Consider the following 25,982-nt stretch of genomic DNA (forward strand, 5'->3'; position numbering starts at 1 on the left):
AACGGCAGAGGGGAAGCCACAAAACCACAGTAAGTAAATTAGGAGTGCTGTAGCTGGAAAAATGTATAGTAAAGCCATGGGCGAGGTGAGGGGGGGGGGGGGGTGTGGTCTTGGGAGCAAAGCTTTATGTACTGTACCCTAATGAATTGATTTCCTGTCTTTGAGACTTTTCTCATTTCATCATCCCCAATGATTTCATCTACTTCCTTATTTCCTCACCTCTTTAAAATAATACTTATTCCCCCTCTTTTTTCTATGCATATCCCCCTGCTTCCTGCATCCCATGTCAGGTCCATTTTACTCTCTCTCTTTCTCTCTCTCTCTATCCTCCATCCTTGATTTGTCTGACCCCTTCTGTCTCTCACTCTCCTGAATTCACAGGGGAAGATGCCTGCTAACGGGAACCACCGTCCTTTGAAGTTGCAATTTGGACTAATCAACCACGAGGGTCGCTACCTCACTGCTGAGGCCTTTGGCTTCAAGGTAAAAACCTGCCATCCAATACAAAAAAAGAAAAGAATTGTAACAGATTTGTTTGTAGATGATTTTCAGTGCTATAGAGATGTACAGGGCTATATATCATTTAACCCTAATGCTCCTGATATGAAGTTGCCATGTTTGTTGTACAAAGAATTGATTTGATTTTGATCGGTTTTATTTAGCACAAGTTAAAAACAAAAACAGCACATTAAAGAGACCTGCAAAGTTAATCCAGAAAACCCACAAGGGGCTGTGTAGTGTGTCTAGTGTGTGTCGGGTTCCCTGCAATTACTCAACAATACATAACATGAAAAGAAAAATCTAAATATTTTTAATATAATACTTTTTAATATAATAATTTTAAATATATACTTATAGTCTATGTAAACGGGACGGAAGAAAAGATCAATTAAACGAGAGAAGAAAAGAAGAAAAAGGAAATGTATCATACAAATACAAAAATTGACACAGTCAAATATTGAAACAGGACTAAGTCAAGACTAATTGAAAAAAGCCTTCATGAGATGTGTGTTGGAACACTTTCCTCGTATCTCCTATAGGTGAACGCGTCTGCACCCAGCCTGAAGAAGAAGCAGATCTGGCTTCTGGAGCAGGACTCTCAGGACACCCAGGTGGTGTTCCTGCGCAGCCATCTTGGACGCTACCTGGCCTCGGACAAGGACGGCAAGGTCACCTGTGAGGCCGACGGGCACAACTCCGACTGCCGCTTCCTCATCGTGGCTCAGTCGGACGGTCGCTGGGCCCTGCAGTCCGAGCAGCACCTCCGCTTCTTCGGCGGCTCTCGGGACTACCTGTCCTGCTTCGCCCAGCTCATCACGGACTCCGAGCTGTGGGCCGTGCACCTGGCCCTGCACCCACAGGCCAATTTACTGTCCGTGGCCCGCAAGCGTTACGCCCAGCTCTCTATAGAGGATGGGGAGATCGCCGTGGACGTGAACATTCCGTGGGGTGTGGTGGCGCTCCTCACCCTGGTCTACCTGGACGGGAAGTACTGCCTCAAGACCTGCGACGGACGCTTCCTCAGCAACGACGGGAAGCTGGTGACGCAGAGCGGGAGGGCCACGGCGTACACACTGGAACTCAAGTGCGGGAAGCTGGCCTTCAAAGACTGTGAGGGGAAGTATCTGTCTCCCATGGGGCCCACGGGCACCCTCAGGTCCGGACGCTGCTCCAAGCCGGGCAAAGACGAACTGTTTGACCTAGAGGAGAGCCATCCACAGGTGGTTCTGACGGCAGCCAACGGGCGATATGTCTCCATAAGACAAGGTAAGATTAAAACTAGGGCTGCAACTAACGATTATTTTGATAATCGATGAATCTGTCGATTATTTTCTCGATTAATCGATTATTAATCGATTAGTGTTTTGGTCCGTAAAATGTCAGAAAATTGTGAAAAATGTTAACGTCCTCAAATGTATTGTTATGTCCAAAACACACAGATATTTCAGTTTTCTGTCATAATAGGATTTTAAAAAACTGAAAATATTCACATTTGAGAAGCTGAAATCAGAGAATTTGGAAATGTTTTATTAAAAAAATACTCTTAACAATAAATCGATTATCAAAATAGTTGGCGATTATTTTAATAATCGATTAATAATCGATTTGTTGATTAATCGTTGCAGCTCTAATTAAAACGTAAATAAATAAGGGCGCTCTGGTGGCGTATAGTGGGTAGAGCGCGTACCACATAGGCTCAGTCCTTGTCGCAGTGGTCGTGGGTTAGAATCCGACCTGTGGACATTTTCTTTGTGTCATCCCCCTCTCTCTCACTCTGCACTGTCTGAATTTGAACAATCAAAATAAAGGCTAAATACCTAAAAAGTATCTTAAAAAAAACAAAAGGAAAGACACCACAACAGGAGATGGTGTTGTCACAAACCATGATTTTGCCCCGAAGCCATTGCATGCATGTACAAGCTTCAATTCTTGCAGACTCTTGGGTTCCCTAAAGTCTTAAAGAGAATACCAAAATGTCTAATTAAATGGAGGGGAGGTTGACCTTATGTGCCTCTGAGAGTGGTCACATGAGCCTTTAGCTGACACACACATACATAATGAAGCAGAGGGGCAACAAATACTACAACTACTACATTTACTATTACTAGCCCTTATGCAAGCGCATACTGTGCACTGATACGCCACTGGAAAACTGAGCTTATCCCACAGGAAATGCATTGACTTGCAGACGTGCTGAATATGCATGGTTAAGGAAATGGGCTGCATTCCAGTGATTGACAACTGATAAGGGATGCATGGTAATTATGGGTAATGTAGTCTGCAAATCAACATGCATCGATATCACATTGGATAGCATCTTTCCAGAAAAACAAGATTGATGAGGCTGATATGGAAAACTACCCACCTCATGCGGGAGACCTGAGACAAATACATCATATGTTTCATAGCTGCAATTGATTAGGTTTGGTCCACTGTCGCCATTAAGTCTAACACTTGCGAGTGATTTGGTCAATGGATGGTTATTGTGCACCCATGTTGGGAATCACCACAGAACTAGATTTCTCGACAAAAACTTGCAGTGAGTTTTTCATGAATGCCTTTAAATGTGCTAAAAAAATGAATGTTTTTAGAAAAGGAGTTGCATTCCTGACACGGTGAATTATATGGTGGTTTTAAAATACGGCACATACTGTTACATAAAAAGTTCTATCGAATAAATCATAAATGGTAATCTTTTTGAAAATCCCCTTTTATTCCTTCTCACGTGTACCTCCAGGCTTTGTTGGCTACAGCTTTGCCTCTTGGGCTTGCTGAAACAGCTGCCTGTAACTAATACGTTGTGAAGTAATGCTCTGATGATACTGTATTATGTATTTACGCTTCGATCTCGTGACGGGCTGTTGGAGTGCGTTATTCGATAAGCATGCAGCCATGATGACACCATGCTACTAAAATGATAGATTGCACCTGAATCACACTGGCTTCAAGGTTTTTTTTTTTGTTTTTTTTCAAACAAGGTTGAAATTATTTGATCAGTGTAAAGACAACAAAAATGGCAAATGTGAGAATTTAATTTATTTTCTAACCAGAAGCGAACTAGAAGGACTCGCCAAGTGTTTAAAGTTGCTGATGGTCGAAAAGGGTTTGCTGGTCTGATTTGAAGCTGGAATGGGGATGGATTAGCGCACACCAACCGAGCTTGTCAGTGTACTTGGCCATGACACCCATCCAGAGGGGCTGCAGATTCTTGTCTGCGGGGTTGAGTTACTTCAGCCCTGGGTGCTGTAACTGAATCTGTCCCCTACTCATTGTTCCTGGTTAGCAGTGAGAGCTTCAGGCAGAAACCAGGCGATTGGAAGCTCTGCGACCTGATTGGTCGAAAGGAAGGAAGGGAAAGATATGGTGCAGTATAAAACAGGCATACAGTATACAGAGTATAGCTTCACGACGTACAAATGTATGCACAGACAGAAATACTTGCAGCAGCTTGCATTTTCGTGTTACTTTTCCCCTCTCTCTCTCTTGCTGTCCTTCTTTCTACACTTGTTCTGCACTATAACTAACAAAAAGCTTTATCTTTCTCAGATGCACTCGCCCACACACAGCCATAGCGTCCTGCTGTGGCGAGTGGGGAGGTGGTGTTTTGAATTATTGATGAAATTGGCCTCTGTTCAAGGAAGGCAAAGCGAGGAGGGGAGAGTCTGCTTTCAGAAACCCAAGCTGCTTCTCACCTGGGGCCAAAGCTTCTGCCCCTCCGATGCTCGCTCTAACCAGCTAATGTAACCTGCTAACCCTGGCCTCTGTCAGTGCTGTGCTGTGCTGCTGAACAAACCCGTTAAAGAGATAGATGTGCCCAATGTGCTGTTGTTAGCAACATATGACAAAGTTAAACCTACAAATGACTCAAAACAACTTCTCGCCTTTTTTTGCACTATAACTGCAGAAGAATTATACTGGAGGCAAACATTGAAAATTGCATTCTCACAAGAGACTTTTCAGCATTGCCGACTGTTCCTATCAGTGGAATAAATGCCATGCAAGACATTGGTTGACGTTCCCTTATGCCTATGTGTGAACACTTTGTTAAGCTGAATGAAATCAGTTCAGGGAGAATCTGTGGTAGTTTGCAGCAAACATTGTGGAGGAAATATCCATACCTATTTATGAAATATGTTGAATAGTAAAGTTAGAATAAAAGTGGGCCAACAGCCACTGTGGAAAATCCTATGATAGTATACCTCAAAACTCTTCAGTATATGGGTAATTACACCTCGTTACTTCGGTGTGATGATTAAGGTAGAAGGTGAAAGGAAAGGAGTGACAGGAGAACACCTCTCTCAAAGGACTTTAGGACAATAGGAGTATGCCTGGGACAGGTGGCCTCTTCATCCTGCCTTATGTCACCTTACCTGTATTGTCACATACATTAGCACCTTTGTTTCTGCTCCATTTAATGCAGAGAAGTCACGTTTCATATCTATTTTACAGCCAGTCCAAATGCAGGAAATAGGTTAGTAATAAAAGAGGGTCAGGTGCTACGAGGTAGAGCATTAATTTTCTATACAAATGTGTAAAAGAGAGCATTTATCGACAGCAATAGGATGCAGTATTTTCTGTGTTGTTCTTAATTGATTGCCTGCAGTATGTGTGTGTGTCATTGTTTGTGTGTGTGTGTGTGTGTGTGTGTGTGTGTGTGTGTGAGCTCGCTTGCGTACGTTCATGTGTGTGTGTGCGTGTGCGTGTGTGTGTGTGCGTGCCGTGCGTGTAGATCTGTCATCATGTCTGTCATAACCTCCCTGTGTTCCTTGTCAGCACTAAGTGGTCCACTCTACCCTGAAAGTGAAATAGAGATAATAGTCAACAACAGACACAAACACTGGTGAACATGTGCACAACAAATGCATATGTACACACATGATGCAAGCGTGCGCAGACTCACACACACACACACACACACACACACACACACACACACACACACACACACACACACACACACACATCCTAGGAATGAATAAGAAGGAAAAAATGAATGGGCTGAAATGAACAACAGAAAATGCAGTAGTGTAGGATGAAGGATATGGCAGAAGAGGAAAATAAGGAACAGGGGGATAGTGGAATCAGCTTACCATTAATAATAGATGTCAAAGCCATCCATCCCTGATGGATTAGTTAGGCCTGCTCCACTTGCAGGGCTGCAGGTAGGACATCACCCGAAAGTGGAACTGGAACTGGGGTCTGATCCAAATTGTGGCAATGCTGACACTCCCTGTGTGTGTGTGTGTGTGTGTGTGTGTGTGTGTGTGTGTGTGTGTGTGTGTGTTTTTGTGAGTGTGTCTGCGTAGTGGATGCATCAGAAAGTAGTTTGCTGATGAGGACAGTAACGCACCACACTGCGTAGTTTAACAGCGATCGTGGCAATGACGACAACATCTTATTTCGTATGCTTGACCAACTGCTGTGTCAACGATGGTCATCAGCACAGCTATTGATATCCTCAGATCGCTGGCTTGGATTTCAGCATATCTAATCTTTCTCCTTCTCCTCCCGTTCCCTGTTTCTTTCTCTTCCTCCATCCTTCTCTCCTTCCTCCACCTCCTCTCCTCTCATCTATAGCCTATCAGATATAGCGGCTGTGGGATTCCAGCTGAGCCCCGACAGAGGATAATTTCTGGCTTGAATTAGTGTGAAATGGACACATAGAATAGGTAGACAAAGCATGACATTGAGTCGGGATGAGAGAAAATGAAAGTGATGGGCCCCCAGGCATAGGCGCAGAGTGGAGGGGGGTAGGGGGGGGGGCTGAAATGTATTCTTCAAATGCACTTAAGATCAATGATAATTTAACCAGTAGTAAGACCTCATGAAACCTAGTTTATCGGGTGTGAATAGGATGTGATTAAAGCATCCCGGTAGCTCACAAACCATGACATCTTAGTTGCATGTCAGGCCCCTTACTCCCATCTCCAGTCTGTATCTTTTGTCAGATTTGAAATTAGAATGAAATTCCCCCTGATGAACAGATGGGATTCACACTCTTTTATGAACAACTGTATTAAAACACCTCTCTGTAAACCAGGCCTTTTCAAACTGGTGTGTGTGTGTGTGTGTGTGTGTGTGTGTGTGTGTGTGTGTGTGTGTGTGTGTGTGTGTGTGTGTGTGTGTGTGTGTGTGTGTTGGATTGTGCAGATGTACTAATGTATTTGCATGCATTCTTCAGCATAGCCTTAAACCAGGTGATGCCGAGTAGCATAGTGAGCTCAGGGTTATTAGGCTACTTGTGATGCTCTCAGAACACATCACTAGATTTTTGACCTCACTTAGGACATGCAGATAAGCCATGTTATAGCTTCCTGGCTCTAGGGATGGCGCCGTTTATGGTCTGTGGGTTCATCCACCCCTTTGGACCAGACTGAAATATTTCAACCACTTGTTATGGATCAATTGTCATCAAATTCTGTAAAGTCATTCAAGTCAAGTCAATGTTTCAATTGTCCAAAACGTTATTTTTAAGACCAAATACGTGCATATCTAATGACATGACCATAAGCCTTAGCTCTGCTTTGTGTTTACTGCTAATTAGCTAACGTTAGCCTGATCATTTACTACTATTTCTGTGGCTTTGTTTTAGCTGTATTTTAACTTCTAAATGCATACCCCAAGCCTTTGACCCGTGTCTAAGTCTTTAATTTTAGTCAATTAAATTCTTAATTTCTTTGGAATTCCTCAAATAAGTAGCTTTAATAATATATATAAGGGTCAAAACAAGTGGAGTATATAAGATGGGTAATGGAAGATTTTACCTAGTTTATTTTCAGTATGATTGCTGCAAATGAGACCGTGTAATGTTGTGGGATTTACTTTGCTTCATCTCCTGACACAGTTTTCTCACTGTTTCTACGAATAGGTTGGGACATGATGATTAAAGGGTTTGTTTATATTAGCTTAATGTCACAGTAACATAATAGTACAGCACCTGGAGGTGTCAGGTAATAGTGCAGAGCAGCATTCTGTTTGGTAGTGGAGGATTTTGATGACAGAAGCACTGGATGTGGCGACGTACTGTAGATGATGTGCCTGGAGCTGATGATGATGAGGAATTTGTTTGTTTGCGTATAAGGGAAGTTGGAACTGACGAAGGAACCTCATAGTTACCTCTGCTGCCACTACCTTCCTGTTAAAAGTGTACGTTGAGTAGTTTTCATGGCCAAATGTCTTGACAAAACCTTGGGCCTTTTAAATGTTGTGACAATGGCTGGAGTAGAAAAAAAAAATAGAGTGGCCACTACTCTAAAAAGTCCTTGGGCTTTTCCACGAACAGGAAACCACAGATGAGAAATTGCCAGAAAAACAGACTTAAGATGTCACATGCGTCTGTCCAAGCTTGACTGAGTGCTTGATATTTCACAAATTACAGAGATTTTTTTTTTTTGTGTGGTTGTTTTGTTCATAATACATTTTGGCAATATGATTTGAATGTATGGATTAATCTGCATTAGGCCTATGTGTAATTGCCGGGTAGCTAACAACCCCTGGTACGTAAGGTTTGAAAAAAACACCCATAATTTAAAAAAAAAGTTGGGCTCCTCTAGAGCAACGGTTTCAATCATTGACAATGTTGAGTTATTAGTTTAATGTGAAAGATTTGTTGGTACATGTACTGACCTCTAGCGAGTGCGTTTCCATGCTAAAGGTTAGCATTAGATCAGAGCAACCTCCAAAAACCTCTACAATGGCTTGTCTTGTTAAACCTATGAACACTTGTTTAGCATTGTTGTATTGTTCTTTGTAACCCTTATATGATAGTTGTGGAGGATGAAATGCAATCTCTTCTTTTAATTTCAGGTTAACAATAAACCTTACAGAACAATCTTTTTTGAGGCACTTTGGTCTAATAGAGTTGGTTTCTTATCGGTTAAAATAAAAGTACCAGTCTATACATGAGCATATTGGGCCCTTTAGGATGTATGAAACAATTTAGCCAGTTAATGCACTTACATTTTTTAAGCATGTTTCCCATATGTTTGATCCGTTAGCTTGAGGGTTGAGAGGGGTTGCTAATTATCTGAACATCCTGCTAAGTGTGGACCATAAAATCCTCTGGTCTTTTCCTGTTTTTTCCTTTATTCTTTTATTGCGGGGGATTTGAGGGATTGGACTGGGTAGCACTTGAAAGCTGATTATATCAGAGCCCCGCTGTGAGGATGGCAGATAGGCAGGGCCGGAGGTGGGGGTCAAAGGGGTTACGGGTAGGGAGGGAGAATTGGGGGGAAGTGAGAAAGAGAGGGGGGGAGGAGGGGGGCACAGATTTGCGTTGTTTAAGAAGAAGCTACTGAGGATATTCTGGGATGCATCTAATTAGGGATTTAGCTCTCTTCCATCTGCCTCTTGGTGGTGGTGACAAACAATTGTTTTCTTCTCTGCCTACATGTATGATAATGCAAGTTTTAATGTTTTAATGTGTGTGCCTATAAATCACAAAGGATTTAAGATTATGTTAACGGTAAATTCATTCTAACTTATTTTGACAACAGTACCTGATGGCAATGCTGCTAAAATAATTTGTTCCTAAGTGGTTTCTGTAAAGTGCTTGTCAGTCAAAGGTGGTATTTTTGATTGGTACAGCACATATTATTGTCAGAAAGAGTGTGATAGCTCGTCCATGTAAGATTCTTTCCTGCACGGGCACATTTAGCTTATTTATTTTGTTTACAGCATTTTCTATCCTTAGACGCAGCCAGAACCACAATCAGCGATAATGTACTTGCCCTGAGGAAGGTTTTCGGTTTTGGCACATCAGATCAGTTTAAGACGGAACCACTTAAAAATGAACTAACATCCCCGGATCAGTGGTGATTACCCACACTTTCATGCTGAGCCAAGCTAAACATAACAATACAACCTGATTGGCAAGCTGCTAGGTCGCTGTTGCCCCAAACTGTTATGTCAGATATTCGACTTGCCACTGAGATGCAACAGAGGTGTAAAGTAGTAGTGTAATCTGCATTTAAATCTGTAAACTTGTTCAGCAGTAATCGCACATACACGGCATACAGCACTCCAATACAATTGGGGTAGCTAGTGAGTGACCAAAAAGGAAAGTGAACATGAATTAAAAAAAAATTGTGAGCATCAGCTTACGAACACTAAATAGTGGTCATGTTTTCATGCTTAAGTATTAATGACATGCTGCTTGCTATGCCCCGCCCAGGAGTCAGCCTTGCAGCCAATCAGGACGATGAGACAGACATGGAGACATTTCAGATGGAAATTGACAAGGACACCAGGAAGTGTACGTTCCGCACCAGCCAAGGGAACTATTGGGCTCTGGTGGCCCACGGAGGCATCCAGAGCACTGCCACTGAACTGTGAGTCAATGCTTTATTGTGCAGAGTGATGAAAATGGATACATCCAGTATAAAGTATGTATCATTTTTTACAATGCATGATATGGGTTTACAAAAGGAGCAATCCTGACATTAAAATAGGTCATTATTAATGGCTCACTATGCAGACATGAATGTTCCTATTTAATCACATGTGGCATTCCACCACCATACATAAACATTGACGGCTGAGTTAATAAGTTGTTAAGACGAACAGTCAAGAATGTTTCATAATAAATAGAATGAATTTCCTGACACAACGATATTTATCTAAGGAATGATACCACACTTTTAAGAGACACCATAAAATGTGACATGGAAAATGTGACATTAATTATGCAAATAAGATGGAATGAATATATCTATTTTAAAAATTAAAAAATGATTCAATACAACTGAGATAATTTAATGAACAGTGGTAGTTGCTTGCAGGTCAAATAAAAACATAAATTGCTAAATCACTGGTTTGATCTCAAACTCTAAAAGTGTGCTGGAAAGTCTGACTTGATAGAATCTACCTCCTCTATTAGTTGACCTGTTTAACCTTTTTGAGTCTTGCATGTGCAACATTTAATCACAATAATTTCTTATAGAACTTAAACGGTGCACTATGCAGGTTCAGTGGAGGGTGATTTGTTTACATTTACAGAGCCTGCAGTAAGTTTACAAAACACATTTTCTCTAAATCTAATTCTTAGTATTGAATAATTCTATCATCATAAATCAAAACTTAATTATTTTGAGGCACCTGGAACCAAACGTAAGATTAGAATATGTTTGTAAACCAAACTGTGGGACCTGCTGCTATAAACAACAACTGTGAAACAGTCACTTTTCAGGAAACTATCTAACTTCAGACAGTGTTCCAGGGATCATATTTTCATGTGAGGAAAGTTTGTTTATTCAGTTGTGAGAATATACCTTAGAAATGTTCACTTCTCTGACACACACAAAGTTACACAGTGCACCTTTAACAGCAAGGAACCTCTTATTTTATCTCTTGTGCTGCCAAACTGCAGCTCAGCAAATACCATGTTTTCAGTGGAGTGGCTCCACCACAAGGTGGCAATAAAGGCTAACAATGGGAAATACATCTGCACCAAGAAGAACGGCCAGCTCCTCGCTGTCAGTGACTCCACAGGTCAGAGACATTATTGGCTCTGTTTTCTCCTTGCCTAATCTCTTCACTAATGAACCTCCTAGCCCCAAACACTGCCTCTGTTGCTCTTGTGTTCTTCTTCATGTGTCTCTGTGATGTTGAACCTCAGGTGAGGACGAACAGCTCACTCTGAAACTGATCAACCGACCCATGCTGATCCTGAGAGGAGAGAACGGATTCATCTGCCACCACAAGAACTCCAACACACTGGATGCCAGCCGATCCGTCTATGACATTTTCACCCTGCAATTCAGTAATGGGTCCTACCACATTAAAGGTCAGCATCTTGTAACCGCCAAGATAAGGTAGATTTAAAAGGTCACCTATTAAACAAAATGCTTTCTTTGGGTCCCCAGTGTGTAGACCAGACACTCCCAATGTGTGAGAAAGGAAAACCCTCTTCCTTTTCCTCACCTCCACTTTTCTGAAAACCAGAAATTTGGTTAAGATTTTCTGCCCTTATGACGTCATTACAAGAGATGCCAACGCCCCGGCCCCTCCCCATTACCAACCTGATTTAGCACTACCTCCACCTGTGATAAGCACACCCCATATGCCCCTGAATCTAACCAACAGTCCACCGTATTGAACTGGTGGGCGGTGCCTGTGCCCCATGTGAGTCTGACAAAAAAAAAGAAGCAGATTGGGCTTTATGGAAGGCAGGGCTTAAAGCCACTATGAGTAACATTTAAATATCTTTAAAACAGCCTCATGTTTCCTGATAGTCATAAATTACCTTTAACAGCAAACGAGACCATCAGTGCAAAGAAAGACGTTTTTATATAGTTTTTATTACTGCATTTGGTCTGGTCGCACACCCAGTCCGATTTTCGGTTTGCGCATGCAGGCTCTATGGTCACATATTGGTCGCAGATTTCAGTGTAGTGCAGCAACGCGATTTGAGAAGCCTATCCCTCCAGGTGAGGGAAGGGGAGCGGGAGCCTTGTTTGAGACAGTTATTTGTCGTCATAGTGACTGATAAAGGGGCTGAACCATCAAAGAAAAAAAAGAAAATGCAATGAAGAAAAGCTAAAAGGGAGAGTGATAGACGGGCGGGAGGAGGGGAGGGCGTGTACCAAGCAACGTGTACACAATTTCACGGGAGTAAACTAGACTTCAGTTTTTACTCCTAAATGAATGAGCGGTAGCCAACTAAAACAAAGTTTACTTATCCTCACCAGCATCATCAGATGACCATTATTCATCTGAAATAGTCATTATTTACAACAACATAAACACATTACCTCATCGTGATCCATAACTGCCGTCTCTCGCTTTCTGTGAGGACATGGAATCTTTCAGCTCCGTGAAGGTGACACTGCATCAACTCATTCAGGTGTGTGTGGCACTGACTGGCATTGGTTGATGCAGTGTCACTAACCATTCTCACGGAGCCGAAAAGAGTCCGGTGCCCTCACACTTTCAACACAGGACATGCACTATATTGCTTCCTGATCATTTGACACTCGCACGGCCGGCATGCACTCGAAAACAGCTTCACGACAGCTGGCGTCATAAAAATACTACCGCTTTTGTCCAAAGGGGCCGCCAACTGACAAAGTTACTTGCAGTGGCTTTAAAGAGATAGGCACTAAAGCAAAGCATTTCAGACTGAGGCTGAAAAGAGGATATGCAGCAATGGCACAGTGAGAAATACTATCTAAAGGTTTTTTTGGACACTAAACAATGAAAACGGTAACAATTTGCTTTGTCAATGCTTAATAATCATTTACGAAGCATTAACTAACCATTATTCTTAGTAAATGCTTAACTAAGCATTACTTAATAAGCATTAACTATGCATTAACTAACCGTTAATAGCATAAACCAACATTTAATCAATGTACCCTTATTGTAAAGTGTGACCATGAAAACAGTTTCTAGTAGAAATCGGAATTACAATTTTGGACATGAAAATTAGCATGATGTGTGACCATTGAATCTTAACTTATTCTATGCTCCAAAATCAGCATTTCAGCAATGGATATGAAGCACAAATGAAATGCAGCGACAACAAAACAAAAATCACATTTAGGGTGGTGAAGCCAAGTGAAGGATGTTTAAAAAGTTGACTTGGAGTATTTTACCTTTTGAATCCTGCAGGCGTGGATGGCCGGTTCTGGTACGTGAACAGTGCTGGGCTGGTGTGTTCAGACGGCGAGGCCCCCGAGGAGTTCTCTGTGGAGCTCCAGGAGCACCGGCGCCTCGCCATCCGCGGCAAGAACGGCAAATACCTGAGAGGGGACCAGGGAGGCACGCTGAAGGGAGACGCACCCAGCCTCAGCAGCTCGGCCCTGTGGGAGTACTGATGCATCCAATACCAGGGGTCCTAGCCATGGGATCTGTCAAGATGATCCGCTGCCATTCATCCAATAAAGGGCTGTCTTTGTCAGTGCCTTGTCTAAAAAGTGAAAGTCCTTGGTGGCAGCTTCTCCAAGTGAAAGACGAGTAACAGCCGATTGGGATGATTTCGTCCCACTTTTTCTTCTCCGGGAGGTCACAGACTAATACGTGGGGGAGCGGGAGAAAGTGCAAGAAGAGAGACTGACCATTAAAACTGAAGCCAAGAAGTGCTGTTGTTGAAGGGAACAATGTTTAGACTGAGCACTCCATCTCCAAACATCAAAACTAGTGGATGAACATTAGAGTTTTTTTGTGTTTTTCTTTTAGATTTTTTTTTTCCAATGATAAAGGCACGTCAAATTCACAAAGCAATCATCGTGACACACAACGCTATCGTCTTCATCTTATGTCACTCATGCAGTCCAAGAAGTACAATCAGGGTGCCACTGGAGATGGATATAGTCACCATTACGATTGAGGGTTGCCTCTTTAGAGAAGTTCAAGTGATTAGCATGGTTGTCTGAGGATGTTTATTAGCAGACAGAAATGATTGGGTTTCTAGCTGTCAGTCACCCATAGTAACATCAGAAGACTGTGACCAAGACTCATGTACATGTGTATGATACTTAGAGGATCATTCCAACCTTCTTTCATATGTCACTCACTACGTCATGTTTTTCTACACTTTCCCAATCCTCTATGTCAGCATAAATGTACAAAATGCACTCATATAGCTGGTTATGTGTTTTTGTTGTTTTTTTTTACAAATGCCTTGCTTTTTAGCTTTTAAACTTTTTAGATCTGTTTCGGTAGTGACTGAAAGGTAAGTCATTCATTGGACAGAGTTGGCGACTGTCATCCTGCATCATCATCATCAGAAGTCAGTAATCAAATAAAAAATGTAAATCAATTAAAAGTGTTTGTGCGTTTAAATCATGTGTATATATTACCTTTGGCTACAAGTAAATAACACAATTGGAAGTCAAGCGTCTAACATGCAGACATATTCCTGACACCAAGGGTTCCAACATAGGGGCGTGAACCAGAGGCATACGCTTTGAGTACGAGAAAAGCGCTATATAAATTAAATATATTATTATTATTATTACTATATTTGAAAGGGGTAAGAAGGAAAAGTAAAAACATATCTACAGTATACTCTATGCTAGATACAATTAGATTGATTTCTGTCTACTTTCTCAAATGTCATGTGGAATACTTTCACGATTCTGGAGCCCTTTAAATAGCATAGTCTGAAAGATCTTTGGTTTAACTGCTCACCAATCACGTCCACAATAGGGTCATACCCTGTGATTTGTGGTCACAAGTAGACAATGCCTCCTATTTTGGGGACACAAGCAAAAACTAAAACCCTGCCTGCCCTAATTCAAACAAATAGACGTAGGATATACATTTTATGATTTAAATCAGTAACAAATAAAACACACTGAAGTGCTTACTTTTGGGCATTCATAATCAGACCATTGCAATCTACAAGTGAGGATGTGTCTCTGTGTTCGAAAACAACTATTTGACAAGAGATGAGGTCCTAAATCCCCGTTACATCCACATGTCTTAACCATCGGGAGACTGAACCCAAGGACCTTCACCCAGCTGCAGCCCACTGCTTTCCTATTAGGACTGGAATTGCACGTATTCACACTCCACCTGAGCTCTTCGGTCGGCCTGTGCTGAATGTCCTGGTTTGTATAATTAAGTTGATGTGAAGGACACAGCCAAGAAAAAACAGCAATGTGGGCGACCACTACTGTCGGAGCTGTAGAGCATGTACGGTCTCAAAATAATAATGGAAAATAATAGCATTTTGAAGTAATGCCGAAAAAAATCTTCTTTGTTTAGAGATTTTAAACAGTCATTTACAGTGAAACAAGAGTGAATAATGGACATTGTTTTTTATTCCGCTGCACAGACAGGTTACATAACACATAACAAGGCCAGGGGCAGCAGCTGTGTAGGCTTGGGTTGAAAACAGAGTGTTAAATTATAAGGAGAGGGTTTTTTCTGAGCTCGAGGTAACAGCTGAGAAGAGATCGGGTCATCTGCCCTGTGGACACGCCCACACCGAAGGCCCCCGAGATTCGGCTCTGCTGGATCTGCTGTAGCAGGTGCTGACAGGAGGAGACGAGAAAGAAAGAAAGAAAGAAAGAAAGAAAGAAAGAAAGAAAGAAAGAAAGAAAGAAAGAAAGAAAGAAAGAAAGAAAGAAAGAAAGAAAGAAAGAAAGAAAGAAAGAAAGAAAGAAAGAAAGAAAGAAAGAAAGAAAGAAAGAAAGAAAGAAAGAAGCTTAGTTATTTGCACAAGATAGGTAGCCTGGAAATCCAGACCCTGATATCTTGAACGATAGAGGGTCTGGCCACGATCAATAGTAATTTCCAACTCAAGGGGCGGCTCCTACTCGAGCATTTCAAATGCCTCTGCACGCAGTTGGATAGCACTATAACCAATCAGAGCGATGCACAAGGTGACGTATTAAGCCCCGTTCGTTTAGCGAACAGCTGTTAAACTGTTAAATTAAACTTTTGCCGTGGTCGGTCGGCAAAACAGAACATTCCACTTACTTGCTAATGAAAGATTTGAGTGCCGTCTTCCAAATCGTAAAGGGTCGAGGCCAAAGCAGTCTCAAACTCACACAACATATCGGCAGCCATCTTTGATGTTTACTATCACGGCTTCGACGTCGCATGTACGTCACTGTTGTCATCTAGTTACGTCCGCCCCACAGCACCATACAAAGGGCTCTGGCGCACCCATATTAGATAGAACCAATTGAAATGTGAGTCGGGATTTCTCGACTTTTTGAAAAAGCTTCAATGGAGAGTGTCCAGACCAACAGGCGCAGCTAATTTAATTTGCCAGGGCCTAGTGGCAGGTCTGGGAATGCCAGGCTACCAGATAGGCCTACTTGCCACCAAATGTATCGGGTAATTGTTCATCTATGTAACCGATAACTGAAAAACATAAATGATGGCAAAACAAATAATTGCTAATGGCAATAATGGACAAAATGAAGAAGAAATGGGTCTTACCTCGGCCCGCTGCAGTGCCTGTCTTAAACCTAAACTCTGGAGCCTTTTTGTGGCAGCAGCCCTCTCAGGAGCTCTCTGCAACAGAGTCTGTGTGAGGGAACAGAGTACACTATGAATCTCAATATGAGTTTCATACAATAGCATAGTGACAGCGAGCTGAGTTGCAGCTACAATATAATCATTGTGTATGAGGATTTAGATCTCTCTCACACATCTCATCATCCTTGAAAACATCCATCAAATCAAAATGTACTGGAGATTTCTCTGAAAAATCTGGAAAGGCTGTCAGTGGGTGTGTTTGTACCTGTACCCGGCGCAGCACCGCATGGTGCAGTCCACACACTGCTGCTATAGAGGAGCTTTCAACCTGAAGCTCCACTGTGCTCAGACACTCCTCCTTCCCCAAGCTCTCCTCCCCTACAGTTACCTGTAGAACAGAAGGAACACTCATCTGCTTTATGTATGTAATATGAGGCTAAACTTTTAGCAATATAATATAAGATGGTTCTTCACCTCTTTTGCAGTCAGTTTCACTGTGTGTCCGTTTGGACCTCGAGCTTGGACCACTGGGTTGCTCAGTGCTAACTTGTCCCCATGGTGTCCCGACTTTACTCCTCCGAGACCTTCAGAAAACAGCCACTCCACTAGAGACAGGCACACACTGTGAGGAGGCCCCAGGGGGTCCAAACCTGAGCTCTTCAACACCAGCGTATCCCTCAGTAGCTCTGATGACACCCTCACACATGCTGAATATTGCTCTCGCTCAGGCTTGGGAGCACTCTCTCCTCCGGCTCCTTCTCTGCATCTGATCTGAGGTGAGCTCAAAAAAGCCTGAATGGGGTCTGCTGTGACACTGTCCCACTGACATGTGGATTTATTAACAAGTGTGGCTGTGGGACTGTTCAACTGCAAGGCATGCAGCCAGTCCACTGTCAGTGTGTTCAAGGGCAGACTGATGCAGCTACTCTGCAGAGCAGGACGGCTAGCTGCCTCCTCTCCCAGGAGGCTGGGAAGGGAGAAGACCAGTGAGCAGCTCACTGTCCTGGGGAAGGATGCGCTGCCTGCAGCTGCTAGGGGCAGTGAGACTTCCAACCTTTCCCCCGGGTGGAGACTGTGAAACGGGAATGAAAACTGTGTGGAGGAGCTTTCCCCTCCTGCGTCGGGAGAAGAGGACAGTGGAAATACAGACAGCCTCAGTGTCCAGCCTCGTTCCAAAACATAAGGACTTGAATTGTCCAGGACACATGTCAGGTTCAGGGAGTCTTTTTGCAGCAATCTGCTCCAACTGGCCGTGGCGTGACATCGGATTGTCTTCTCCTGGATAGGAGGATGCCCTTCAGTGTTTGAACCGGTCTTCAGCAAGAAGCTGATGTTAAGCACCTGATTCAGGTGCCTTAGAGTTTGGTTTTTGCATTTTATAGCAGTTTTCAGCATTGATGCTCTGAGGGAGAGAAAGGAAAATCACATTCATGTCAACAAAAATATCATGTTTTGTAGAACAGACTACTACAGTGCATTCCATTTCAGTCATGCTTTAAGTCAGGGGTGTCAAACTCTGGCCCGCGGGCCAAATCTGGCCCGTTTCAATATTTAATCTGGCCCGCGAACCAATTCGGCAATTCCATTCAATTTGGCCCGCGAAAAAAAAAATAATAATTATCATGATTTTTTTTTTTTTTTTTTTCTCATGTGGAGCCTGTGCCATATTGGCACGTCGCACATGCTCCCAACCGTTAGGACACTCGCATAGCTTACCACTAGGAATGTCTGCTGAAAGTTCCACAGCTCAGGATTTTAAGCCATGAATTGATGAACTTGCATTGAAGAAAAGATGTCAGTTTTCTAATGGCTGTAAATAGGCCAATCTATGGGGCTAAATAGCATGCTAATATGATGATTGATTGTGTCAACTGTCTAAGGATGAATGCTAACATTATCTGGTTTCTAACTTTTGCCTGAAGTTACAATATAGCTCACTAACTAACGTTAGATACCCGCTGATAGCCCACCCCTTTTGTTTCCAATGGTGGCTTTGCATTTCATTACCAATGTAAAGTGACATAAATAGTTAACACTGGTGCTGGGTCATGATTCCTATAAAAAAATAAAATAAAAAAACGTGATATGTTTTGAATGTGCAGAAAGTTTTGAAAAATCCAAGAGAAAACATAGTGTGACTCAATCCAGGATGCCTGAGAGCCTTACTGCATTATAGTCCTTTATAATTCTTTCACCAGGAACCTGAATGTTGCCTTTTCCTTTACAAAAATAAAGACATTTCCACAATAAATTGACGCAGAAAAGGCACAGAAAACCAAAACAGAAAAATCCACCAGAATACAGGAAATTAAGTGTTTGACGCACACAAATTTCTGGGGGAGCACCCCCATACCCCCCACATATAATTTGTCCCCCAAAATATGTAAACAAAATATAGCCTATGCCTCGTATGTACGCAGGTTATATACCTAGATATGTTGTTTGAGTTTTGGATTAAAAAGAAGGCATGTCAGTAAGCGACATGTCTGGCCCTTCGTGTGATTATCATGTCGTAATTCGGCCCTTTGTGAAAATGAGTTTGACACCCCTGCTTTAAGTAAACAATCAAAAATTAATAATTTTGGAGTGTACCTTTCACAAACATCACCGATAGCAGACAGGAGGTCCTTGACGCTGCGGCCCACCTGTATGGAAGGCAGCTTGGACAGTGTTGCATCCTCTCTCCACACAGGTACAGTAATCATCTGCAGCTGCCCTCTGTCAGACAGACCCAGCAGCTGAGATCCTGCTGGATGGGAACATGCTCTTCACTAGGTATACAGGCTCTCAGCAGACATGTATAGTACAGGCTATTGAGATGGAGATGAGGTGAGGATAAGACACTGACCGTTCATAACCTACAGTATATCATACCCAACTCAACCATACCATATCTATTGGTTAGACAAGTTCAACTTCATGAGCTGAGAGCAATGGCTACCAGAAAGAAATCGCTCTAAGGGCTGGCATTTGTAAAGTGCTCACCTGCACTGTTGTGTCGTGTAGGCTCAGCCAAGGCGACGACTCGACACACATTTAAGCTGGTGGGGCTGTGGAGTAGGGCAGCGTCTGCCTTACTGGACGTCTCCCCGTGTCCTTCTTGGCCTCCTCTCCTTGATGATCCATCCGATAGATCCAGCACCAGCAAGTCGGAGCCGGTGCTGTAGTAAAAACTGCTTTTATCCATGCAGCCACACATCACCGGCCCCGGTACGCACCTCTCAACAAAACACGCTACGTTGCCCTCTCCCTCTGGCGCTCCTTTGTCCGTTTTCATCAGAACCACTCTACCTAGTTCTCCCACTGCCACCAGACCCTGTGCGTGATGATGCCTGCTGGGCCCCGTTTCCTCGACAACAGACACTCCTACATACACAACGGGCTGCTCCAGGCTATGCAGGACTCTGAGCCTTGATCCAGGGAGTCGCAGAGGCAGGAAACACAGGCACCCGTCTGGCAGGCCGCACAGGACCACCGGCGATTTGGCGAGCGCTGAGTCAATCCCGAACAGGAGTTTGAAGAGGAGCGGATCAAGACATAAGCAACCGTCAGTTAATGATATGTCTGATGTAGTAGTAGTAGTAGTGGAGGAGGAATGTGGCGGTGCTGTATCACCAGAACGGACACAGATCAGTACAGGCCTCCTGGTCTCTCCTGTCTTTCCCTCAGTGTCATTGTGGGCGACGCCAGAGAGCAACGGTAGACTGAATGAACTAAGCACCTCACAGATGCTGGATGATGCCTGCTTTGGAGCACTGTACAGAGTCAACACCCAGGCTGAGTCTCTGTTGGACAGAGTCAGGAGCACAGAGCCCACTAGCAGCAGAGACAACACTCCTACTTCAGCCACTACAAGACACTCAGAGGAGATGTGTAGCTCAGCTGGGCCGGAGGACTCGTCAGCTGGGGACCTGTGCAAGGGGTCAGAGAGGTCACATGGGAAAGAGAGGCAGTCACACACGATTTGGATGAACAGAATTTAGACACAAGAAATTAAAAGGTTGAGTCAGATATTCTGGAGAATACTTGTCAAAATCAATGAATATTTCTCACAGGGTCCGCTACCGCTGTATTATTTTTTCAGTGCATCTGTAATACACAGCCAATATAGGCTCTGTAAACCATAGGCTGTGTATTAACACAGGATTTAAAAAAAAAAATCTGTTCTTTCGTGCACACACAGTAAGGACAGGGGGGCGGATCGTGAGGACATATTCACTGATTTTGTCAGAAAGTGATGTGGCCAAAGAGCATTCTCTTGGTGACTCCACCTTCACTGACTATATTTGTTCAACACCTATAAGAATGTTCATACCTGGAGAGTAAAAGCTGTAAACGGACACAATACACTCCCGCTCTACAAGATACATAGAGGAGCTGCCCGTCATGGCTCTCAACCAGGTCACTCACAGGACCAGCAAATTGGAGGACAGCCTGCAACCACACAACACAGCACAGTCAAACTCAGAAAATGTGTACATAGGCTAGTAGTTATCTCTCTCCATCCCATAGTGAAGCTTTGCAGTGTGGCTGACTGGGATGCCTGAACAGTTGACAGTAAAGCAGTTACTTGCCTTAAGTTTTCTCTCCCGAGTAGGCCTACTGAAGACATAGACCTCGTCGCTGCCATGGCAGAGGAACAACTCTGACCCAAAACCGAACCTGACCTTAGATGTGCGTGGTGTTCCTGAAAAGCCAAAGTCTGCCCAAGTCTCAACAGCGCACCGTCCTTCCATGGCCACAACACCGGACAGAAGAAACGGACTATTCTATGAAGTCATTTGTAATAAATGTCTGGCACGCTGTTTGTAATGTGAGCTGAGAGACGGATAATAAACGTGAACATGTCTAGCAGAATGTGTACGAGTTAAGCCCAAACCGGTTGACAGAAGATGAGACGCCCTCTCAAAGTTCCGCGCTTGGCATTTTGGACCAATAAGCGCCAAGAACTACATTACCCATGATAAATGAACGGAAGTCTGATGCCAGAAGGCGGGGAGGGGTTGAGTTGAGTGCATAGAACATGGACCTATAAAGAAAAGCATATAGCTATAAAGAAAGTGTTAGTGTTTAAAACTTTCTTCCAAAAAAATGTTTTAGATTAAAAAAAAAGTGTGTATTTTTTTTATAGGCCTATTGGTGTTCACAGGCAGCAACACTGGGTGGCGTACTTGTGCATTTTTCGTGTTTGTCATCTAACATGAAGAAGAAACCACGGGACGTTCGTGGCTTCCTCCGCCAATCAAAACAGTCGGAGTGAACATTCGCGCAAATTTGAAAACGCCCTTTAGCTTAGCGGACATACTGCTTCAAGCTAAAGTTATTGACATTTGTTTTAACGCCAAATACAATGGACCAACTAAACGACGAAGACACTAAACTGTATCATTATGAGAACAGACTGAAAACGTTCGAGGGGTGGCCTTTCGACGAGGACTGCTCATGTACTCCCGAGAACGTGAGTACAAACGGTTAAAACGGTTGGCTTTTGGGTGACGTTACCGTCTACAACAATTAGCTCGAGAGCAAGAGAAATGCTATAAATATAGCCTACAGTATTTCCAAATATTCACACGACAGATGCTGTTACCAAACCTAGGGTTTCGCTTGAAGGCTTGCTGCTAGAAGATTTCACTCTAGGTATCAAAATGTTTTAATTTGAGGAGCTCCCTCACAATGGTTGTATAAGTTATAATGAGTATGGTTATATACGCTTTACATTAGAGTGACATTTTATACAGGGGACTGTGTCAATCTTAAACATTAAAAGTACAGTTGCTCGTTTAATAAAGATCACTCTGAGCTCAGCTCTAAAAGCATTTCCCAGCAATGTGTTCAAGTCATTGATTTACCCTTTAACCTTTCAAATAGCATGTGAATTCTTCAAATAGCTTGTTTTGATTGACTAACAGTCTACTCTACACCATACATATTCACAACTCTTCATAATATATGGACCAATAAAGTTTTTACTTTTTGTTTTACTGCCAATTCCATTTTTATTTAATTAAATGTAATAGCTTTTTGTTTGATATTTTCTGTTAATTTTCTTCTCCAGATGGCCAAAGCTGGCTTCATTCACACACCTTCAGGGAACAGCCCGGACATCGCCATGTGTTTCTTCTGCTTCAAAGAGCTGGAGGGCTGGGAGCCGGATGATGACCCAGAGTAAGATACAGTCTCATTACTGTGCTCATGGCTCAGAAATGAAAAAAAAAAAGACCTAGGCCCAATCCCAAGGTCCACCCTTACAGACTCACGGCCATTGAGGCGCGCTCCCGCTAAGTCAGTGAGGGCTTAGGGCTGTCCCACGGTCACATCTTCTAGTCGATGAGGGCTCTCTATGTGCCTTTTCTGTCCCCTTTCTGTAAGTCAGCATCTCTGCAGAGTTTGGCTAAGGCAATTACCCAAAGTTCATAGCGCTGTGACTTTTAGTATTGGGAAACTCCTTCTTCGTTGCATTTCCTCATTAGTCTGGCATATGAGATGTGATGGCATATGAGGTGTGATGGCATATGAGGTGTGATGACTGTGCTTACAAAAAAAACACCACATTAACATGGATTTATACGACGGCGTGTTAGGGCCACTGTGAAAAAATAAGCTTATCTGAGTTTTTGTCACATTATGCTGCAGCTCTGACTGAAGAAAGCCTGCATCAGCACGTCTGTGTACAGTTTGAAGCAGAAATACTCCACACATAGCCTGGCATTCCCAGACCTGCCACTAGGCGCTGGCAAATTAAATTTGCTGCGCGTGTTGAAGATATCAGGGTCAGGATTTCCAGGCTACTCCACACACACATTTCCATCAGGATTTTTTTCATGATAATTTTATGTTGATCGATCATTTATCTGAACAATAGTCTCAGCACTCGGGTCGTTTTATATTGTTTGACGTGAACACTGTCAACAGTCAATGTTGACACTTTGACCTTTCTCCAGCAACAGGTCGCAGGGAGAGCGGCATTACGAGCGGCCTGTGCCAACCTGTAAGACACTTTTTTCGGAAACTTTTACCTGGCAGAATCGGCTGGAGAACCAGGCTGACAGCTTAAAGCAGCTCCGAGTAACATTTAAATATCTTTTAAACGGCCTCATGTTTCCTCACATAATCATAAATTACCTTTAACAGCAAAAACAACGTATACACAATTTCACGGGAGCGAACTAGACTCCGTCTCCTAAATGAATGAGCGGTAGCCAACTAAAACAAAGTTTACTTTGCCTCACCAGCATCATCAGCTGACCATTATTCATCTGAAATAGTCATTATTTACAACAACATAAACACATTACCTCATCGTGATCCATACTAACTGCCGTCTCTCGTTCATTCGCTTTCTGTGAGGACACGTACTCTTTCAGCTCTGTGAAGGTGACACTGCATCAACTCATTGCAATCAGGTGTGTGTAGCACTGACTGGCATTAGTTGATGCTGTGTCACTAACCACTCTCACGGAGCCGAAAAGAGTCTGGTGCCCTCACACTTTCAACACACGGACATGCACTATATTGCTTCCTGATCATTTGAATCTCGCACGCCCGGCACAAGCTAGAAAACAGCTTCACGAAGCTGGCGTCGTAAAAATACTACCGCTTTTGTCCAAAGGGGCCGCCAACGTGCCATGTTACTCGTAGTGGCTTTAACACTTCATCTTCACATTTCGGTTTAGGAGTTAGAGTTATTAGGGGACGAGATCAGCAAATAAAGCCAGTCAAATACTGAGGCCCCTATTGATAATTTTTGCTTTGTGAAAATAAATTAATTAATTGATTACTTGACAATTAACTGCCCTCAACTCGCTAAGGCAAGAGCCTGCAACACCTTTGCATCAGGCAGCCGATCTCTTAAGAGCCTTGGCAGGGAAGAATACAGTAAATATATAGTCCCCAGCAAACAACATAGTTTGCGAATGTTTGAAAAAAAATATTCTCCAGTATTTACTTTTTTTATTTTTTATTATAAGTTAGGCAATTTTATTTTATTTCTTTGCTATTGCTTTGGCAATGTTAGCTCTTGTTCCCCATGATAATATAGCCCCGTTAAATTGAATAGAAATTGAGGCCACTGGTAAAGTGATCTATGGCAAAGTGCCATGATGTCCCATTTAACGTCTGATGCACCAGCTATGCAAGCATGGACTAACTGAACCTATTTTAATTCATGGTCATTGAAATGACACTGTGCTTGTGTTACTGTAAAAGTGTCACGGCTGTTGTTGAATTTATGGTTTGGATTATTAAATGCTATTTTATACCAGCTGTTTTCTCCACATCAAGTGGACTTGTATTGGAAACCTGACCCCACTTTCCCATAGCTGCTCAGAAAATGGCAAACCATTGAATCACATTACTGAAACATCTACAGAGGGATTAATAAAGGATGTCGCCTTTCCTCCTCTCTCCTGTTCTGTTGCCAGGAAGGAGCACAAATCTCACTCAGCATCCTGCCACTTCATCGCCCTGAGGAAGAAAGTGGAAGAGCTGACTGTGGAGGAGCTCATCAAACTACAGTTGGAAAGGATGAAGTACAGCCAAGTACGTTCTTCACAGTACTCCTTTAATTCCACATTACCGACTACTAGCATAATGTCATAAATTGATTACATTATTTTTTTAAGTTATTTAATGACACACACACACACACCTTGTCTTAACCAGTTTTCATTTCCTCCCCTCAACAGAACAAACGCATCAAAGAAGAAATCACCAGGTTTGAGGGGGCAGCTAAGTTAACAAGAGCCAACATCATCAAGTCAGCCATGGATGAAGAGTGACGGGAGAGTAGATGCTGATGAATGAGATGGGCGATGTGCGCAAGATCTAATTTGAGCTTGAAAGCGTCTGAGTGGGTTCTCACTGTAGTCTTTTCCATGTTCTGTCTATGTCTTCTTTGTAATACTGTATATATCTGTTCAAGTATAATGTCTTCTGCTTTTATGTGACCTGTTTTTCTTCATTAAAAATTTTAAGTCACCCTGTTTATTTATTTTTTATTTACTCGTAGCATCTTGGCTAACATTCTAGCCAGACGAAAGCCATACAACACATTTGCACTTGCAAGGTTTGCCTTCATTCTCTAGTCTCCGTTTACAATGAAACTATTAAGACGATTTAAATATATTTGGGGATAATTTGTTTTTATAAATACAGACAAATGTTTAGATTGCTTTCTATCCAGGCGTTATTCTTGCTCATTTGAATTAGTTGAGGCACAGTTTCACTTCATACTGTCTGTCTCGCTCTCTCTATCTCTCCATGTCATGCGTAAACGTGTGCGCCCCCCGAACAAATCCAAATCCCTCCCAGACAGTCTGCTGCTGCTGTTCACTCAGGGTGTTCTCATCCTCGTGTAGGTTTGTGACTTGATTCTTTCAGTCGGGAATAAGTTGATCTATTTTCTCAATTCTCTACATTTTAATCGCTGACTCGACGGGTGAGCATTTGGATAACATGAACTCCATAACAGTGGGCGTTTTCCCCGCCGCGCGCTGTAATGAGTGCACCAGCGTTTGATGGACCGGATCAAAAGCAGAAAGTGCACA

At 42.8% G+C, this 25,982-nt stretch overlaps 3 protein-coding genes across 3 annotated transcripts; 2 read left to right on the forward strand and 1 right to left on the reverse strand.

Moving 5' to 3' along the window:
- Positions 1 to 387: 387 nt before the first annotated feature.
- On the forward strand, positions 388 to 13,316 carry fscn2b (fascin actin-bundling protein 2b, retinal; the record flags this gene model as incomplete). The annotated part of the gene is made up of 6 exons (XM_080049606.1): positions 388 to 483; positions 1,041 to 1,767; positions 9,674 to 9,830; positions 10,868 to 10,989; positions 11,117 to 11,284; positions 13,111 to 13,316. 6 exons carry the CDS (start codon positions 388 to 390, stop codon positions 13,314 to 13,316), a joined length of 1,476 nt encoding a protein of 491 aa, XP_079905732.1.
- Positions 13,317 to 15,328: 2,012 nt separating this feature from the next.
- Positions 15,329 to 21,170, reverse strand: faap100 (FA core complex associated protein 100; the record flags this gene model as incomplete). Its single annotated transcript, XM_080048556.1, has 8 exons — positions 15,329 to 15,479; positions 16,396 to 16,482; positions 16,700 to 16,822; positions 16,909 to 17,836; positions 19,027 to 19,180; positions 19,420 to 20,345; positions 20,750 to 20,868; positions 21,009 to 21,170. 8 exons carry the CDS (start codon positions 21,168 to 21,170, stop codon positions 15,348 to 15,350), a joined length of 2,631 nt encoding a protein of 876 aa, XP_079904682.1. The 3' UTR covers positions 15,329 to 15,347.
- A 550-nt stretch (positions 21,171 to 21,720) lies between these two features.
- On the forward strand, positions 21,721 to 25,413 carry birc5a (baculoviral IAP repeat containing 5a). The gene is made up of 4 exons (XM_080049615.1): positions 21,721 to 21,892; positions 22,493 to 22,602; positions 24,858 to 24,975; positions 25,122 to 25,413. The coding sequence occupies exons 1-4, from the start codon at positions 21,785 to 21,787 to the stop codon at positions 25,212 to 25,214; spliced, it is 429 nt and encodes a 142-aa protein (XP_079905741.1). The 5' UTR covers positions 21,721 to 21,784; the 3' UTR covers positions 25,215 to 25,413.
- Positions 25,414 to 25,982: the final 569 nt, after the last annotated feature.

This window comes from Ammodytes marinus, assembly GCF_949987685.1.
Source record: "Ammodytes marinus genome assembly, chromosome: 20".
NCBI classification, from domain to species: domain Eukaryota; kingdom Metazoa; phylum Chordata; class Actinopteri; order Uranoscopiformes; family Ammodytidae; genus Ammodytes; species Ammodytes marinus.

Excerpts from the sequence above, each read along its gene's own strand:
- birc5a (XM_080049615.1), top strand. The coding sequence starts at position 21,785 with ATGGACCAACTAAACGACGAAGACACTAAACTGTATCATTATGAGAAC. Across the intron at positions 22,603-24,857 it reads GAGCCGGATGATGACCCAGA|GAAGGAGCACAAATCTCACT; the intron begins GTAAGATACAGT and ends TTCTGTTGCCAG. Across the intron at positions 24,976-25,121 it reads AAAGGATGAAGTACAGCCAA|AACAAACGCATCAAAGAAGA; the intron begins GTACGTTCTTCA and ends TCCCCTCAACAG.